Consider the following 12,320-nt stretch of genomic DNA (forward strand, 5'->3'; position numbering starts at 1 on the left):
TTATTTGGTAAAAAAAAAGGTGACTGACTGCTCTGTCTCCCTGTGATGGTTGTTCACAGGCCTGCAAGGAGAGGAGCTGGGATCAGTTTAATTCCTGGAATCCTTTGGTGTTAAAGGCACTCAAATTGTCTCCAGAGATTATTCCATGTCCAGTCTGGTGTTTTCAGCCACGTGCCGTGAAAAGGCTTAAAAAATGAAACCAAGGCAGGTACTCAAAGCAATACCTTTATTTCAGCTACTTTTTCCAACAGCTGTGGGAAGGAGTTTGCCTGGCAAGGACTCTTCCTGTGTCCTTCACACAAACAGTTCAGGATGAGGAACTGAGGGAGTGGGAAAGGAGGAATGGGATAAAAAGATGGGTTTTGTTGCATTTACCTTTCCACTGTTCTATCAAAAATTTTTTAGGCAAAAAAAAGAACCCAAATCTCCTAAAATATCAAATATCATTGATATTTTTCTTTTTTTTTTTTTTTTTTTGCAGAAAAGGCCCCTTTTCTTCCCAGTTTTCCTCTCCATTTTCCAGCAATGACGGTGCTATGAGATGGCAATTTCCATGGAATTCCAGCTCAGCAAATTCCAACCATCCCACCATTTTCAAATGGGAAACCCACATTCCCAGCCCTGCTGGATGTTCTTATAAGGAATGTTGGTATTAGTACAGAGGGGTAGCTGTGGCTCTTCCAGCTCTGTGCCTCTGGAAAAGCTTTCCCAGGTGGAGAAGCCACTATTTAATTCTGGAATTGTGCTCTCAGAACGAAATATTGCACGAAATGGAACAAAACTGGAATTTAGGGTTGATGTTACTGGGGGCCTACACAGGGTTGCAAAGCTGGAGTTGAAGCCTTGTGGGTGCTTGTGCAGCTCGTAGCACCTTGGAACAGTCACCTCCACCCTCACTGGGCATGGAAAGACAACCCTTCCAGATCTATAATCCTTCCTGGACAATTTAAAGATTCCCACATAGCAGGAAGAATGACATTCCTTAACTAGCACCCATTAGCACCTCAGATATAATTAAAATTTCTTCTCTAAAGGAGAGCAAAGGAGTTAAATTTTTGCTGCCAGCTTAGGAGGGATATTACTGGGTCTCGTGGGTTTACTAGGGGTCTACACAGGGTTGCAAAGCTGGAGTTGAAGCCTTGTGGGTGCTTGTGCAGCTCATAGCACCTTGGAACAGCCACCTCCACCCTCACTGGGCATGGAAAGACAACCCTTATAGATCTATAATCCTTCCTGGATTATGCAAAAATTCCCAAACAGCAGGAAGAATTACAGTCCTCAATTAGCACCCAGGCCCTTAGGTATAATTAAATTTTTTTCTCTCTAGCAGAGTGAAGGAGTTAAATTTTTGCTGTCAGCTTGGCAAAGCCTCCAGGGGTGTTACTGGGGGTCCACACAGGGTTACAAAGCTGGAATTGAAGCCTTGTGGGTGCTTGTGCAGCTCGTAGCACCTTGGAACAGCCACCTCCACCCTCACTGGGCATGGACAGACAACCCTTCCAGATCTATAACCCTTCCAAGTGGAACTAGATGTGCACTTCTACGAGGGAAGACTCTACTGGATCTACCAAAGCCTCGCACCCGGAGCCGGCGAGCGGCTACTCCACGGCCGGTTTGACGAGGTGCCCGTTGAAGATGATGTAAACATCGGACTCCTCGCTGTAAATGGCGTTTTCCCTCTCCCTCTTGAACATCCTGACCCAGACCTCGTCGCCCTCCTGCAGGTCCAGCATGAGGCTCTGGCTCTGCATGATGCTGCGCTCGCTGGGCTGGGCGTACAGGATGGCCACCTCCTGCTCGTTCCTCATCACGTGCACGTAGGTCTCCTTGTAGTTCCACGTGTGCACGTTGAGGCTGAAGTAGTAGATGCCCGGCACGTAGCAGAAGAACTTCCCCGTGAACATGTTGAAGTGCTGGTAGAGGTTCACCAACTCAGTGTCGAAGGTGACGAGCTGGAAGTAGTCGGAGCTGTGCAGGGGTTTCCTCCGGCCCACCGAGAAGGCGGCGAAGAGCTGCTTGCAGGAGTGGCCCTGAGGGCCGGGCTGCCCTTTCTGGCCCTTCCTGCCGTTCAGGCCACGTAATCCTCTCTCTCCAGCCTTGCCAGCTGCTCCAGGGAATCCCTTCTCTCCCATCTCGCCCTTCTCCCCTGCGAGCAGAAAGGAAAACCTCGTGAGACGCGAGCGCGCGGAGCCCGAGCTGAGGGAACGCCCTGAGGGAGACAACGGGCAGAGGAGGTGCTGGGGCGCTGCTTTCCCAGCACACACAGCAGGAAACAGTGGTCAAACATCAGCACTTTGCCATTTTTCAGGAGGATAAAGCCAGGGGGGAAGCTTGGCTGCACCAAGCTGGTGATGCTGATGTTCTGTGCCCAAAGGTGGAACTCCATGGCCCGACCACAGCAGGGACATGAACCCGGCGTTCATCCCCCACCCCCTCGGTGCAGAGACGGGGACAACACAAGTTTTTGGTTCTGCTGAGGCCTGATTTGAGCCTGGGAGAGGTGGTTGGGTCTTGTCTGTGCTCACAGGACTCCTGGAGCACCTCCTGCATTTCACACTTCACTTTTATTTGTCTACCTTGCTGAGACAAGAAATGCACCATGGAAAAAGCCTTTTTTTTTTCCCCTCAGTTTTTAAACCACTTAGTAACTTAGTGAGAACGTTTGAACCTGAGTTTTGGTGTGACCTCTAACATGAACTTCCAGGATTTGGGGTTTTGATGGATTACAGACTTTTGCACCCCTCGTTCCGGGTGGACACACCGGAAGAGCTCGTGGAGGAGAGAGGAGCGAGGAAGGCAAAGGCTGCCACGGGGGTGGTTGGCTGTACCCACCTTTGAGGATGGTGATGTCTATGGTGGGCTGGACTTTGGGCACAGAGTAGGGGCTGCTGCTCATCCTGGTGTGCCTGGAGGAGAGGATGGACACGGGCTGCTCCGAGGGGCCGCAGCAGCGCACGCACGACAGGCGCCTGGGGGGGCCCTTCTCCAGCTCGGCTCCGACGTTCCCCATGGACACCAGGAGCAGCAGGAGCACCACCCTCATCTTCAGCAGGGCCAGCTGGACCAGCAAAGGAACAGGAATTATTAACACAGCGATTCCAATCAGAGCCATCTGTCGGTGTTACCTCGAGGTGCTTTTCCCGGGGTTAATTATTAGCTGAGCTTGGAGTGGCACCGGGAGACTCCAGGTGGGAATGGTGGCCCCACGTCCCCACTGTTTACAAGCAGTGGAAAAGGCAACCCCTGTCCCTCATTACCTAAAATTGCCTGACAAGAGACACCAGATAAACAAAAGAAGGAAAAAAAAAAAAAAACCCACCCAAACCAAACAAAAGCTGCTGAGATGAGAAGCTCCAGCTCTGCTGGAGGTGCTGCTTGGCTGCTCTTGGAACAGCCCCTACAAAAGGTTCTGGGTAAAAGACACCCACGAAAAAAAGCCACCAAGTGTTGCTCTCTTGGTTTGTTGCACCAGCATCCTGCAAAATTCAAAATGAAAGGCAGAATATACAACTTTATTTCAATATAGAGCCTGAGCCAGGTTTTTTTTGAAGAAAAAAACCCTGAAGAAAAATGAAACTAAAAGAAACAAAAAGCATTTCTCTCTTTAGACATTCTCCTGAAGCCTCTGGCTGGAAACCTCTTCCCAGGAACATCTTCCCAAGAAGACTCGTGGTTCTGACCATGCCCCCTTGTGCTCTTCCCAGTAGAATTCCTGTGTGGACTTTCCCTTTTTATTTTCCAAGGTGTGGAATGCAAAGCCATAAAAAAAGCCCCAAAGCAAAGTGAGATTTGCTCTGCACAAACACTGAGATTTGAGATGTTCTGTTGCATTTTCAGCTGCTGCTGGTGAGCTCTGAAAGCCCTGAGTGAAACACAGGGAGGAGACGTTGGAGACAGGGCAGTGATGGGAATTTTCTCTGGCTCCCAAGCCCTAGGAAGGGATTGGAGCTGGACACAGGCAACTGCCTCCTGGTTCCATGTGTAATTAGTGTCATCCCACTGATTGCAGTGGTGCTTCAGCCAGGGCAGATTTTTTGGATCGATGCCTTTATGGAGCTTCTCCAAGGTCCAATTAGTGAGATGGACTTGTATCGACCTCAGGCTGGGAACAGCTCTCACAGCTCCTCTTCTACCAGCTGGAATTCCTGGGAGAGAGGGGGAAGGTGGGATCTGGATGTCCTGGATTTTAGGAATTGCTCCATGAACACACAGGTCCCTCCTGCAGAGGGAGGGAGGGGATCCTGCCCTGGGGCTGCTCAGAGGCTTCACTGGGAACAAAGTGAGCCAGGTGGGAAAATAGAGAGGAAAAAAAACGTGTCAGTCTAGGCAAGGATTGTCCCAGCATTCCTGGGAGATGTTTTCTTCTCGTTCTTACCTGCCCCTGTCATTCACACCTTTTATTACTTGGTGTAATGCAGCTCCCTGGAAAGCCCATAAATACTCATTAGCAGCAACATAATGACTTTCCCTCTGCCAGCAGTGCAAGTCCTTTCATCAAATCCCTCAGAACTCCAAATATCTTCCTATTCATGATTGTCCCTCCTTCCAGGAGGGATCAATACTCCTTTTCTATCGGCGTTCAGGGCTTGAATTTCATTTTCATTAAGTCCTTTTTAATTTCCATTCACTCCTTAAGCCATCTTTGTGCTGCCAGCCAGGAACAGAAAAGTTTAAATGGACAGAAAGTCAGGAATAAAACCAGCCTGGGCGTGACCAGAGAAGGATGTTGGACTGCAGAGAGGATTTTGGGTTTCTGAGGTCTCCTGTGGAGTGATTTAGGTTTGTGAATATACAGAATGTCTGTGGAAGACCCAGTGTCTTAATCTGTGGGAAAGGAGGCGTGGGGGGAAATTATTGCCCTCTAGAAGTTCCTGAAAGGAGAGGGGAGCCCGGGGGGGGTCAGGCTCTGCTCCCAGGGGACAAGGGACAGGACAAGAGGAAGGTTCAGGCTGGACATGAGGAGGAATTTCTCCATGGAAAGGGTGGTCTCTGTGGAAGGGGCTGCCCAGGGAGGTTTGGAGTCCCCACCCCTGGAGGTGTCCAAGGAAGGCCTGGCTGTGGCACTCAGTGCTCTGGGCTGGGGGACAAGGTTGGATTGGATGATCCTGGAGGGCTTTTCCACCCTCAGTGATTCCATGTGCACTCAGAGCCCCCGGCACTCGGGGCCAATCCATCCTCTTTGGGATAAAAGCCCTTTAGCCCCTCCCAGGAGGGCAAACAATAACCTGGGATAAAGTCCAGGCTGTTTGATCCCATTATCAGGACATTAAAGCAGAGCACGTAATTGCTGGTGGTACCCCCATGAAGGAGGAAGAACATTTATTATTTATAACAGCAGAAGGGAAAGGATTCATAAACACGAAGAAATCACTCTACATTTTTACAGGCCATTATTTTCCCTGAGGTGAAGGACTTTCCTGATTTTAGAAGTGGCTTGAGGGAGGGAAAAAAAAAAGCCAGTCTGGGTGAAAACTCAGTGTTCAGGTTGTGCACAGCTCACATGACAGGATCTCAAGCCCCCACTGAAGGATTTGTGGCCACTTGAATGATTCAGGAAGAGCAATAACTCAAGTTATTGGCTAGAAATTGCATTTGGAAAAAAAACAAACCAAAACAAAAAAAAGCAAATGATGCAACAATTCAGTCAATTCAGGGCATCCTGGAGCTGACAACTCCACACCACAATTTCCTTCAAAATTTAGGGAAATTCTTATATTGTTGTGGCAGAAACATGGATTTGGTTGTGATATTTTGGGGTCAGGTGAAAACTTAACTATGCAGGTGAGTAAAGAGAGGTTCAGGTTTACAGCCTGGGCACAGAAAACAAGGACAGGAGAAGGAAAGCAGGAAAGAGATGGAAAGGAAGGAGTCTGAGAAGACTGCAAGGAAAGAATGATGAATCCTGGAATGGTTTGGGTTGGGAGGGACCTTAAAGCTCACCCAGTGCCACCCCTGCCATGGGCAGGGACACCTCCCACTAGCCCAGGTTGCTCCAAACCCCGTCCAACCTGGCCTTGGACACTTCCAGGGATAAATTCAGCAGGATAGGATTGTGTCTGACAGACATCCAGCACAAAAGCAGAGCTTGGGGGAAGGGAAACCTCAAACCGGAGGAATGATGGGACAGGAAAGGAAAGAAGCATGGTAAGAATTTCCCTGTAACCAGAGCATGTCAGGCTGGAGGAAACAATGGCTGGAGCCAAATTTCAGAGGAGAAGCAAATATAACCCTTGTGGTGGGGAAGTCAAATGGGGCACCTTAAAAAAAATGCAAAAAGAATGAGGTTCAGAATTGAAGTTCTGGGAGGAAAAGTGAGAGGTTGTTTTTAACCGTTTGTTTTTTCACTTAAAGCCAATTATTGTGACCTTTTTTTGTCCAATGTGCTAATGAGGGGTTTGACTTGGCCTGCAGAGGTTTTTCTTCCTCAAAAGGCAGCAAACAACACACTGGGCTTTGTCTGTTCTGGTCCCAACTCACTCCAAGGCTGTGGCTGCCCCATCCCTGGAAGTGTCCAAGGCCAGGTTGGACAGGGCTTGGAGCAACCTGGGCCAGTGGAAGGTGTCCCTGCCCATGGCAGGGGGTGGCACTGGATGGGCTTTAAGGTCCCTTCCAACCCAAACCATTCTAGGTGAAAATCCAGCCTTTTTGCACCCAATTCAAACAATGCCCAAACCAGGGTCACTTGTCCCCCCCAGCAAAATCCAAGGCTGACCAGATGATTAAATAGTGTATTTTTGCTCTGCACTGACCCTGGAAGGACTTGTCTTCAATCTAATCCATCAAGCTTTTTATTTACATATTTTTAACCTGCTATGAATTACCTGCTTCAAAAGAGCTGTTTTTCCAGTGGCACCTGGCATTCCTGGTGCGTGCCAGCCAAAAAAACCCCAATTCCCACCCTGCAGGGCTTTAGGGATCCCTCAAACCTTGGCTGAAGAAGGGCAGAAACCATTAGTTCTGCTTCAGAGAGTTAAATGATATGATTCTTTCTTCTTTTGTGCAAGTCCTGATTTAAATATCTTTCCTTGACACTATTTGAGCTGCAGAGGGCACCTTGATTGATTTTTTTGGGACGCTGATGGAGTTTAATCTCGGAGCTCAAGGTAGACAGTTTATGTCTGAGGCACATTTGTTCATGCAAAGCTTTTTAATCTCCCTGTGTACCTGAAGGATTTCCATGCTCTGATCTAAAGGAACACATTTGGGCAAGAGAAATGATAAGAAATCACTGAAACAGCTGCAAAAAACCACCTTAATTTGCTCTGCAACAGAGAAAATGAAGCAGGAGGGCAAAGCAAGTCAGCCTGGAGGCTGCATCCAAAGGTTTTCCCTGTGGCTAGCAACGTGGAATTTTCAAGTTGAATCCCAATCTTGCCTGGTCTGTTGGAACCCCAAGCAGCCCCTGTGGGATTTACAGGTCATGCCAAAGGTGTGGATCTGCCTCAATCTGCCCCATCCCATGTTTTCCCTGGGAACAGTGGGAGTGTGTCCTTTCAATCTGCCCCATCCCATGTTTTCCCTGGGAGCAGTGGGAGTGTGTCCTTTCAATCTGCCCCATCCCATGTTTTCCCTGGGAGCAGTGGGAGTGTGTCCTTACCTTGCAGGGAAGCTGGAAGGATCAATCCCACCAAGAACTGTGCTGAGCTGTGATATCCAGAGTTCACAAGGCAGGAACTGCTCTGGGATGCATCCCTTTAAATTCCTGCCAATATTTCCCTTCCCGTTATTCCTAAGGCTTGACTGGGAAAAGCAACCTCTGACTCTCTCTGCTTTGAATTCCCAAACACCAGCAGGCACTGCCCCTTGGAGTCAGGGACAAATCCCGGCTCAAAACCCACGAGGACACTTCAGAGTGTCCTTCCTTGAGCCACAGAGATGGAAAACACAGAGATGGAAAACAGAGATGGATGTGTCACCATTCCAGAGATGGAAAATATTCCAGTTTTGCTGCTTTTGTGTCTCCTCTCAAGCCTCAACCTCCTCACTGCTCCGGAGCTCCTTGGATCGCCAGCAGCAGGAAACGAGGCATCCTCAGGGCTGGGAATGTCTGGACACTGGGTTTCCTCTTGGAAGTGATTTGTTTGGGTTTTTTTTTTAAATTGTCTTCCCTGTGAGGGTCTAAAATTTCATCAGGAGCCACTTGCTGTGGAAAAGCCCAGAAAACCGAAGGAGTTTGTGTCCCAAGGTGAAGCCGTGGCAGCTTCCAAGCACCACAAAAGCCTCTCCCACCCCACGTCCCGGAGATGCTTGGCTGGAGCTGAGCCTCAGGAGCCTGTCTGCAGCCAGGAAGGGATCTGAGAACTCCCAGACAAGGATATTTGGATGCCAGAAAGGAGTGTTTCAGAGTTTCAGAGTTTCCACTGCGTGCTGTGGTTTGCAGATGACCCAGGGCGACGCCCTGGCCTGGGGGGTTTGATGCACAGGAGGGACTGGGAGTGCTGGTTTGAGCCCAGAGGGCTGGGAGAGGGGCAGGAGTGCAGGCAGAGCCAGGAGCCAGCCGTGGAGTTTTAGCTGCATCTGGATTTGTAATGGCCTGGGTGAACGTTTGGCACTCCACTAATGTAGCTCCATTTTTAATTATCCGGTTTGGGGTTTATTTTGTGGTGCCTTTTTTTGGCCCGTGGGGGTGAACTGCCTGAATTCCTCTCTCCCTGAGCAGCAGCAACTCCTGTGGTCCCCACTGCTCTCTCCAGCTGGGATTTCACCTCTTGCACAGGAAGAGATGAGGTTCCAAAACCTCCCTCCCTGTTACCTGCACACCCTTAGGCCTGGGGGATTGCATGGATTAAACAGCATTCCCTGCAGGTGCTGGAGGAAGAGAGGCTGTGCCTGGATGGAAACAGCCCCGTGCATCTGGAAACCTGCACATTCCCATGGTCCCACCGTGCCTGCCCTGCACAGCCAGGGAGCAAAAGGCTCTTTGCTGGTTGCTGAGCAAACAGCTCTTCCCTCTCTCCTTCTCCTTGTCCCTGCTTGCACCTCTGACTCCAGCAACATGCCTGCAGTGTCCTGGAAATGTCCCTGCTCTGGGCTGGGTGGCTCCTTGGAAGCATTCCCGGCTCCACAGCAAGTCCAGGCGGTGATTCAGCACCGGGAAGTTACAGTAAGTCATTCCCAGGGCAACTTCTCCGACACAGCAAAAGACACCCAACCCTCCTTCACCCTTCCAAAGGAAAGGCAGCTTTCCCGGGATTTGCCACTGCTGACTCAGTCACCCTGGGAATTCAGCATTCCGTGTGCCAGAGTAAAGCAGGAGGAGTTGTGTCTGCAGAGGGTCCCCTGTGAGGCTGTCCCAGCTGGATTGTCCCTGCAGAGGGTCCTATTTGGGGCTGTCCCAGCTGGATTGTCCCTGCAGTGGGTGGGGTTGTCCCACTGGGGGATGGTGGGGACACCCAGACACGGGTGCTGGCAGCAGCAGGACCATCCCATCCCATCCCATCCCATCCCATCCCATCCCATCCCATCCCATCCTCCCTGCAAACCCCTGTCTGGAGCGAGCAGCACATTCCAAATAGCTGGAGAGCAGAATTCCCTGAAAGTTTCCACATGAAGGTGCCAGGAAACAGCTCTTCCCTGCCCTGAGCTGCCGTGGCAGATCCACATGGGATCCACCCCCATCCCGCTGCTCAGCCACAGCCAGAGCAAGATCCCACTGGGAGAAAGCATCATCCTGGAATGCTAAGGGTGGAAAATGGGATAGGGAATGTTACCTGGAACAAACTCAAGCCAGCTCAGCACTCACCCGGCCTTGCACTTATTCCAGCAGCAAGGGCAGAGCACCTCATTCCTGACTCGAGGAACTGCAGGTGGGAACGCTCTGTTCCCAACAGGAACGGGGGTTTCATCCCTTTTTCCAATCCCTTGGACTCACCTCGTGCCTCAGCAGCCCTGTCTCCCTGTTCCCTGGCTCTTCCTCAGCACCACATGAACGCTGCCCTTCATTCGGGGCTCCGGCTGCTCCGAGGAGGCTGCACTTCCTCGCTGGAAGCCAAGGGAAACACGGAAAGTCGGGCTGGATCCTCGTGAAACTTCGCCTGTTTGCAAAAGCAGCTTTTTTTTTTTCTGGTTTCTTTACTTGCAGCGACTTGTGCCGGGTTCGTGTGCCTTTGTCCCGCTCCCGTTTCCCCCCCGGGGACTCGCAGCCCACGGGATCCCACGGAGCCTCTCCCGGGGATGGCAATGGAACCCAAACAAATTTGGGATTGAAAAAAAAAAAAAAAAAAAAAAAAAAAAAAAAAAAAAAAGCCTCCACCACAGAACCCAAAACCACATCCAGCGTTCCAGCCAAGAGGGATCACATGGAAATCATTTTTTCTTCGGCGTCTTTTTTAGAAAAGAGAGGGGGAAAAAAAGAAAAGCAAAGCCACGATGGAATCTCTGGGGTTTGTGCACGAGCTGGAAAGGTGGGAATGGTTTTGAGCTAAAAGAGGGAAGATTTGGGTTGAATATTAAGAAAAAACTTTTCCCTGGGAGGGTGGGGAGGCCCTGGCACAGATTGCCCAGAGAAGCTGTGGCTGCCCCTGGATCCCTGCAAGTGTCCAAGGCCAGGTTGGACAGAGCTTGGAGCAGCCTGGGATGGTGGAAGGTGTCCCTGCCCATGGCAGGGGGTGGAACTGGATGAGCTTTAAGGTCCCTTCCAACCCAAACCACTCTGTGATTCCATGATTTTAGTGCCCACACTGAGATCACACACTCGGGCATTTCCAGCCCTTGGAAAAGAACACACTGGTGGTTTTATTTAAAATTAGATTTGGGCTCTGAATTATTTTTTTCCTCCATTCTTTTTTTTCTTCTTTCCTTTTGCAACTGCTGCCATTAATTGCAAAAGGGAGGTGGAAGGCCTGGGTGCCCCTTGCAGTGCCAGCTCCAGCATCATTCCTGCACTGAGGATGATAAAGAACAGCCAAATCTTTAATTTTTGAGAACAACAGGAAGGGAAAGGTGTGTTTGTCCTCTCTGCCCTTCCCCTCTTCAGGTAATAACTCAGTGCTTTAAATATTCCCTCCCCCCAGCCCTGTCCTCTCCAGACTCTTCCACACCATTCCCAGGGGGATGTCCTGCCCAGCTCAGGCCTTTTTGCATTTTTGGAAGCAGGTGAGCAAGGATGAGATGTGAGAGTACCCTGGGAACCTCTCTACTTTTCCACAACCCCTTCAAAGCTTTCCCTTCCTTCCTGAGCCATCCAGCCAGGGGGCATCACCTCAGAGAGGTTCCCATCCCTGCCCCAGCTCCCAATCCTGCCCAAATTGTCCCGTCCTCCACATCTCAGAGCCCTGGAGCAGAGGCAGGGAGAGGTTGGCACCATGGAAAAGGGCAGTTTGCACCTATTTTCAGGTTTAAAGAAGACAGAAAACAACCTTTAAAGCTGTAAGTGGACCTGGATATATAAAGGAGAAAAATTGTTTGCAGGGAACTTACTTGGGAATGGATTTGTGTTGGATTTAATAAAAAGAGCAGGTGATTAAACAGATAGGAGTTATTTTTTGATTCAAAAAACTGCATCCTGAGTGCCAAGGAGAGGGATCAGGGGCTGGTGGGGAGTGGGGCAAAGCAGAGGGAGGGTTTCCACGTGGCACTGGTGCTGTACTGAGAGGCTCCCTCAGGAAGGAGCAGTGAGGCAAAACATCGAGGTTTGGTGCTGTCCTGACATCCAGCTCTCCATGAGTCACCCTCTGGAGCTGGGCTGCTCCTGCTCAGGCTCCCTGGAGCCTCCCATCCCCATCCCTGTCCCCCAGCAGTGACTCCCACGCCAGCCCCACATGGATCAGGACGTGCCAGGCAGGAGCCTCCCAAAATGTGCACGTGCAGGAAGGGGGGAGCTGCATCCACAGCCTTTCCCAAAGCTGCATCCACAGCCTTCCCAAAGCTGCCAGGAAAAGCTAAACCTCGCTCATCCTCCTTTTTGGAAGGACCTCAAACAGCCTCTAGGAAAACAAATGACTTTACCTCCCACATGCCAAGTCAAACCCTTCCCCCTCCTCGTCTCTGCTCTGGGTTAAACACCCAATTTGTGGCATCTTTCCTCATCCCTCATGATTCCCAAGCATCCTGCTCTGCTCTTGGCTCTGCTCAGCACCTTTTGGGAAGGGACAAGGTTTTCCATGTGTCCCACTGCCCCCAAAGCCACCCTGCTGGTGTTGCTGCATCCCTTCAGTTCCAAATCCCCCTGGACTCCAGAAGGGAATGTTCTGGATTTAGGCCTTTGTGTCCTGGGCAGTGGAGGCAGCACAGGGCAGGATTTGGGTCTCCCTGCCCCACAGAGCAGCCAGAGTGTGTCCTGAGCACCCTGGGCACACTTTGGAGAGGGATTTTTTTTCCCC

The 12,320-nt window shown here is 50.6% G+C and overlaps 1 protein-coding gene across 2 annotated transcripts; it reads right to left on the reverse strand.

Annotated features, from left to right (window-relative positions):
• Positions 1 to 493: 493 nt before the first annotated feature.
• Positions 494 to 9,953, reverse strand: C1QTNF8 (C1q and TNF related 8). 2 transcript variants are annotated; one of them, XM_039386441.1, is made up of 3 exons: positions 9,872 to 9,953; positions 2,833 to 3,058; positions 494 to 2,146 (listed from the first exon to the last, which is right to left on the reverse strand). In XM_039386441.1, exons 2-3 carry the CDS (start codon positions 3,041 to 3,043, stop codon positions 1,599 to 1,601), a joined length of 759 nt encoding a protein of 252 aa, XP_039242375.1. In that variant the 5' UTR covers positions 3,044 to 3,058; positions 9,872 to 9,953; the 3' UTR covers positions 494 to 1,598. The 2 variants fall into 2 exon arrangements, with proteins under 2 accessions (XP_039242375.1, XP_027607000.2); XM_027751199.2 differs by lacking the exon at positions 9,872 to 9,953 and having other exon boundaries at positions 2,833 to 3,112.
• Between the last annotated feature and the right edge of the window lie 2,367 nt (positions 9,954 to 12,320).

The sequence above is a fragment of the Pipra filicauda genome, unplaced genomic scaffold (genome assembly GCF_003945595.2).
Source record: "Pipra filicauda isolate LSUMZ 115617 unplaced genomic scaffold, ASM394559v2 scaffold483_size702785_pilon, whole genome shotgun sequence".
NCBI classification, from domain to species: Eukaryota; Metazoa; Chordata; class Aves; order Passeriformes; family Pipridae; genus Pipra; species Pipra filicauda.

Bases quoted from the DNA above. Each gene is read 5' to 3' on its own strand.
- C1QTNF8 (XM_027751199.2), bottom strand. From the start codon at position 3,112: ATGGCTCTGATTGGAATCGCTGTGTTAATAATTCCTGTTCCTTTGCTG. The intron at 2,147-2,832 runs GTGGGTACAGCC...TTCTGCTCGCAG, and splicing joins AGACATCACCATCCTCAAAG to GGGAGAAGGGCGAGATGGGA.